Below are 5,551 nucleotides of genomic sequence, written 5' to 3' on the forward strand. Positions count from 1 at the left end.
GCATTAAATTAGATTGGCTTTTTAGGATTTTTTTTTTATTTTTATTGAAATTTTTTTCAAAATTTAAAAAGGTGTTCAAGTTGGCTGAACATGTAATTAACTTTCTAGACTTTCTCTTTTTTTTTTTAAATTTATACTTATAAACATCACATTAAAATATGATTTCTAAAACCGTTGTGAAAATAATATTTAATAGTTTGATATTGTAGTCACATTTTGGGAATGGATGACACTGGGTGTGGCAGCAAATGCCGACGCTAGATAGGACACGGACGTGGCTAGAGAGAAACAAGAGTTTGTGCGTTTTTTTTTCCAGCGCGTTCTGTGAATGTGTATGAACATTAGATTAGATTGGTTCTTTAGGTATTTTTTTTGTTTTTACTAGAATTTTTTTCAAAATTTAAAAAGTTGCTCAAGGTATTGAATATGTAATTGGTTCTCTAAACTTTTTTTTTTATTTATACTTATAAAACATCACATTAAAATCTGGTTTCTAAAATCATTGTGAAAATATATATTTAATAGTTTGATATTGTAGTCACGTTTTTTTTTTTTTGGTGTCTATACTGTAGTCACGTTTTAAAATATTTTTTTATTATTAACAAATTTAGAAATTTAGAAGCTACTGATAATTTATTCGGCAAATGTTAGCAAGCAAATTTGATATGTTTATTAATTGAGGGTAAAATTGAAGTATACATGTAAAATGTGAATCATGACACAAATTCAATTGTTACAATTGAGGTAAAAATTCATGTGTACTCAACTTCATGTGAAATTGATAGTTGAGAGCCGTTAAATGATTTGACTAAATTTTTATTTAACGGCTCTCAGTTATCAACGTTACTTTACATGAAATTGACTGCACCTGAATTTTCACCTACAATTAATCCAAATATCGAACTTGGGTTAATATAATTGGAGCCTACAAGGCTAAAACTAACAGTTAGAAGGCGTATAGCAATATAACAAAATTCACTGCATACAAAAATACACTATTATATTTCTAGATTACTTCAATTTTCCACGTCAAAAACCTTCAATCACAAAGAACAATATCTTCTAGATATTACCCAAAAAAAAGTTGAATACAGAAAATTGCTATATGCATGTTACAAAATTGGCAGTGCTATTCTTTGGGTTCTGAACTCCTGATATTGAAGTATCAATACATGGATTACGAACCACCAAATACCTGTAAAGGGTGTAGTAGACATTAAGCTACGGCCTAAATAAATGAAAGAGATACACCAAAACATGAATTATTTAGTTATAAATCAAAATCACATTGATTCTTACAGCATCCAGTATATCATCAGAGAGTCCAGGTTTACTTTCTTTAGCAGTAGCAGTTATTGGCTTCGTTTGGGGGAAATGGCGAATCACTTTTGCGACTTGTCCAGAATCCTGTTGAATCTTCTGCTTCTGATGAGACCAATTGAAATGGCATCAGAAATAAACCTCCATATATAATCATAATGTGAATTTGAAATTGAAAATTTCTTTGGTGAATAGGAGAATTGGGCCAAGAGTAAAGATTCTCACTAAATTAATAGAGGACATGTGCATTGCACATGATCTTTATTTTGTTTTTGACCTTTACTCTTGTAAAAAGAACTATCTTCCCTCTTCATTCGAAAACACTCTTCACCATAGTATTACCCTTTGAAATTATAGATCATGGCGTGTATGGCAAAGAAGATAACAAACTTCCACAAGTACATTGTACTTCACAAATACAGATGAAGGATAAGAAAACTAACCAGATACATCAATAATCCAAAATATGATCTTACATTACAAATGAAAATCATAGCCAGCATGTAAATCTATCCTAGTTTTATGGAGTTAAATAGTCCACGTAAAGATAAGTTATAAAAGCCAAAATTCAAAGCAATGTAACGGATCCAAAAAATAGTATAGTGTGAATAACAGAGATACAAGCATTGGAATTCCATACTTGTAAAATATTTTAATCCATCCGAATTTGAATTAACTAAAAATCATAAATTGTCTGAAAATTGTTTGAAAATACTTTGATCATCATAGGCATAGCACTAAAGGCAAGTAGTAAATATCAGAACTTGCAAGGAACTTTAGTTACAAGCCAAATGAGTGAAACATACATGACATCACATATTGGGAAAATCTAAGTGACCAATAGGTTTTAGCCAACATACAGCCAACAATTCCATTTTCACTCTCCTTTCAAAAAGGAGAGGACACACCTGGTTAGTCGGTTTCCTTATTTTTCTTACTATGCAGCATGACACTTTCAAATTAGTTCCAGTTGTAAACTTCATTGCTTGCTCAATTTAAAGCACCAACTATTGGACAACCATTTCAACATATATTTTATGCTGGCTCATTTTTCTGACCAGTCATAGCAACAATTCAAGAGGAAATATGTATAGGACAAACTAAGTAAGGCAGAGGTGTGAGTCTTTTATTAAAGGAAAATTAGAGACAGCAACATATTTCTTTTTACTTTTATTTTATCCTCTTTTTTGCTAGTGAGATTGTTCACCAATCAGTTTTTAACCAGCACATAAGTTTCTTGTCAGACATATTAATACATGAAATTTTTATCCAAATGCAACCTTCAAAATTGTATTCAATAGATTTTGGACAGGATAGAGTACCTTCTTTAGCCTCTCCTCTATTGCATTCAAAGCACGTGACTTATCGACTTTGGAAAGATATAAGTCCCTCTCTCTCTTGGCAGCAGAAAGTTCTAAAGCTATCTTTTGCTCCCGAATAGCTTTCTTTAATGCTGTTGTAACAAGACTCGTTTAAGCTTTTACTAAATAAAAACAAGATATGTTAACCAAAAAATGAAAACAAGATACGGATTGTATAGTCCTACCTAGTTCTTCAGTGAGATCATCCCACTTGAATTTACTTAGGTATTTAATATTCCAAAGGTCATAGTAGAATGATGACCTCTTCTTTCCCCCTGGACAAAGAACATGAAGTTATGCAAATCAGAAAATTGAAACTTGACAACCAAATCTATGAGCAACAAACCGCTCAATGAATAGTCCTGCTACTACAAGTGAACACCAGAATAAACACATCGCATACTATTTATTCCCTGTATATTTTTACTGAAGAAATTTAATTATGAAGAAGAGACTTATAAAGGCAGGAGGATAAGATGTCCTCCATAAAGTGGATAACAGAAGCCCAATTTCTAGATAAATTAGAAATAGTAAAGTCCTTTGAGAAACCATGAACTGAGCACCAGACAGAGTCCAAAAACCTAAGGACTCTGATCTCAGCATGGTCTAAGCATATGTATAATTGAATCTTGACCTCCTTTCTTTTTCCACCTTATTAAGCTTATCACTGAAAAGGTTGATAGGACAAAATTCCTATTTCCATAGAAAGTATATAATAATTCCACTACTATCTATTACAGGTAAAACTAAACACCATATCATATAATAGCAATGGATGTGATGTAAAGAATCTAATATTATAGAATCAATGAGAAGTCATTATGATTTTCCATTTGAGAATCAAGAACAAAGAGCCAGCACAACTCAAATTCATACATGCGTACCTATCTGTTCACCATTCAACATATTGGCAATCCTCTTTGCTAAACTTTTATTCTTGAATTCAACCCACCTACACAGTTACAGAGAAAGATCCAATGATCAATTCCTACCAATGATCAATTCCTATCAACATAAACAACTAACATTTATATACCAATTTTCAGTTCTGAAAAAAGGTACATGTGAAAGAAAAGAAATTCCCCCAGAGGCTCAGACCACAAATGATGCACAGAAAATCTCACTACAATTTGAAAACTATCTACACAAACATTTGAACTCAACAAAACTAAGCTCGTCAAAATACGCTACTTTTCAAGGCTGTTTGGTATGGTCTTCACCATTTTCTTAAACCAAAGAGCCGTAGTATGTTATGAGCTATTTATATCTTCCCAAAATCTATAAGTGCAGGGGGCTTTTGCTATTTTGCCAAAAAGAAAACAAATACCCTTCTGAGAAGGCTTGGTCTCGTGCACCCCGCGACCGTTTAGTTGAGACTGGAGCAGTAGAATCTGCAAAATCAAAATAAAAACGCTTCAAGTATTAGAGTGCTTTAATTTCATTATTTCAAAAATTGAGAAAAACAAGTGAAAACATGAATTAAAGAAGACCTTCAGGGGCAAGAAAGATGCGTTGTATATCTCCGAATTGAGAGAGAATGAGACGAAGCTTGACGTGGTCCATGTGAGGGGGGATCCGACTCAGATAGCAAACACCTCGCTTGTCCGCCTTCTCTGCTTCCTTCAACAATCTCTTCTTCTTATCTTTCAATTTTGATTCTGAGCCATTAGGTTCATTCTCGGCATTTTCTTCTTTCTCTGCAACTTCCATAGTCTTCTTATTCTTCTTTTTCAATTTATATTTAACGCAATTAGGTTCGTTTGGTGGTGAGGTGTACCAATATCAGGGTTTTCGTTTTCCTCTACACTTTTCGTCCTCTTGTTTATTTGGTGAAATGCAGCAACTTCTTGTTCTTGTACTGCGATCTCCTCGACCTTCATCACAGAGGTTGTATCAGCAACAAGGTTTTGAAAACAGGACCAGGCATCAAACCAGTCAAGCTAAAGGTTCAGAGATTTGGTCCAACCAATTGAATTTGGGACCAACCAGATTCAACCGGGTTATAATGAAGAAAAATAAAGAAAAAAGGCTTTAACCAAAAACCAATTTTAGTAAGAAAAAAACAATAGATCATAAATAAGGAGACAAAAATTAAGGTTGCGAGAACCGAACTAATGAAGATTACGAATTTATCTGAGTTTAGTTTAACCTATAATTTTAAAAATAAAATAAATAAAATTATAAAAAAAATAAATAAATAAAAAACAATGATAAAGACCAGAGTAAAGCAAATAGAATCGTAGTAGAGAAACAAGTAGAACGGTAACGTCACTCGAAGAAGCAAGCAGAGGGGACGACGGAGCAGCCTTTCGTGGCGGCGACGCCAACAACTCCGAGCAAGCCTTCGTGCGATGTCGACGAGAAGAGGATTGAGGAGAAGCGAACAGACTTTCCACGGGCAACAATGGCACCTACAGTCTATTCTCGTTGGCGGCAACAGCACCCTCTACTAGACGAAAAGAGTTCGGCGATGGGACGGTGGCTGAATTTATTAGGGTTGGAAGGTTACAAGAACCGAACTGATCAATTAACCAGTAAAATAACTGATTTATTGGTTTAATAATTCAATTAGAATTCAATCGAAATTCAACCGATTTAATTAAATATTAATTAAAAATTTAATATATAATTTCAAATATTTAAATTCAATAATTTCTAACCTAATAAAATTTAAAATTTTACAATAATTTCTAACCTAATCATCACTCATCAGTAATTATCAGAAAATCAGCAACAAGCCAACAATATATCAGCAACATCATTATCATTTAACCAACTTGGGTTGGTCGAGTGGTCAATTCACTCTTCCGTTTAAGCAAGTGTCAGGGGTTCGAATCCCACCTTGTGCATGCAGCAATCCCTCAATCCCT

The 5,551-nt window shown here is 33.3% G+C and overlaps 1 protein-coding gene and 1 long non-coding RNA gene across 2 annotated transcripts; one reads left to right on the forward strand and one right to left on the reverse strand.

Annotated features, from left to right (window-relative positions):
- Window positions 895-5,213, reverse strand: LOC107644547 (pre-rRNA-processing protein ESF2). The gene is made up of 8 exons (XM_016348430.2): window positions 4,954-5,213; window positions 4,172-4,555; window positions 4,009-4,072; window positions 3,566-3,633; window positions 2,867-2,956; window positions 2,643-2,773; window positions 1,300-1,425; window positions 895-1,195 (listed from the first exon to the last, which is right to left on the reverse strand). Exons 2-8 carry the CDS (start codon window positions 4,389-4,391, stop codon window positions 1,178-1,180), a joined length of 717 nt encoding a protein of 238 aa, XP_016203916.1. The 5' UTR covers window positions 4,392-4,555; window positions 4,954-5,213; the 3' UTR covers window positions 895-1,177.
- On the forward strand, window positions 4,486-4,871 carry LOC110262627. Its single transcript, XR_002347507.1, has 2 exons — window positions 4,486-4,627; window positions 4,703-4,871. It is a non-coding gene; the product is annotated as an uncharacterized LOC110262627 (long non-coding RNA).

Source organism: Arachis ipaensis, chromosome B05 (assembly GCF_000816755.2).
Source record: "Arachis ipaensis cultivar K30076 chromosome B05, Araip1.1, whole genome shotgun sequence".
In the NCBI taxonomy this organism is placed as follows: Eukaryota; Viridiplantae; Streptophyta; class Magnoliopsida; order Fabales; family Fabaceae; genus Arachis; species Arachis ipaensis.

Excerpts from the sequence above, each read along its gene's own strand:
- LOC107644547 (XM_016348430.2), bottom strand. The coding sequence starts at position 4,391 with ATGGAAGTTGCAGAGAAAGAAGAAAATGCCGAGAATGAACCTAATGGC. Across the intron at positions 2,774-2,866 it reads TGATCTCACTGAAGAACTAG|CATTAAAGAAAGCTATTCGG; the intron begins GTAGGACTATAC and ends TTGTTACAACAG. Across the intron at positions 1,426-2,642 it reads TAGAGGAGAGGCTAAAGAAG|AAGCAGAAGATTCAACAGGA; the intron begins GTACTCTATCCT and ends TGGTCTCATCAG.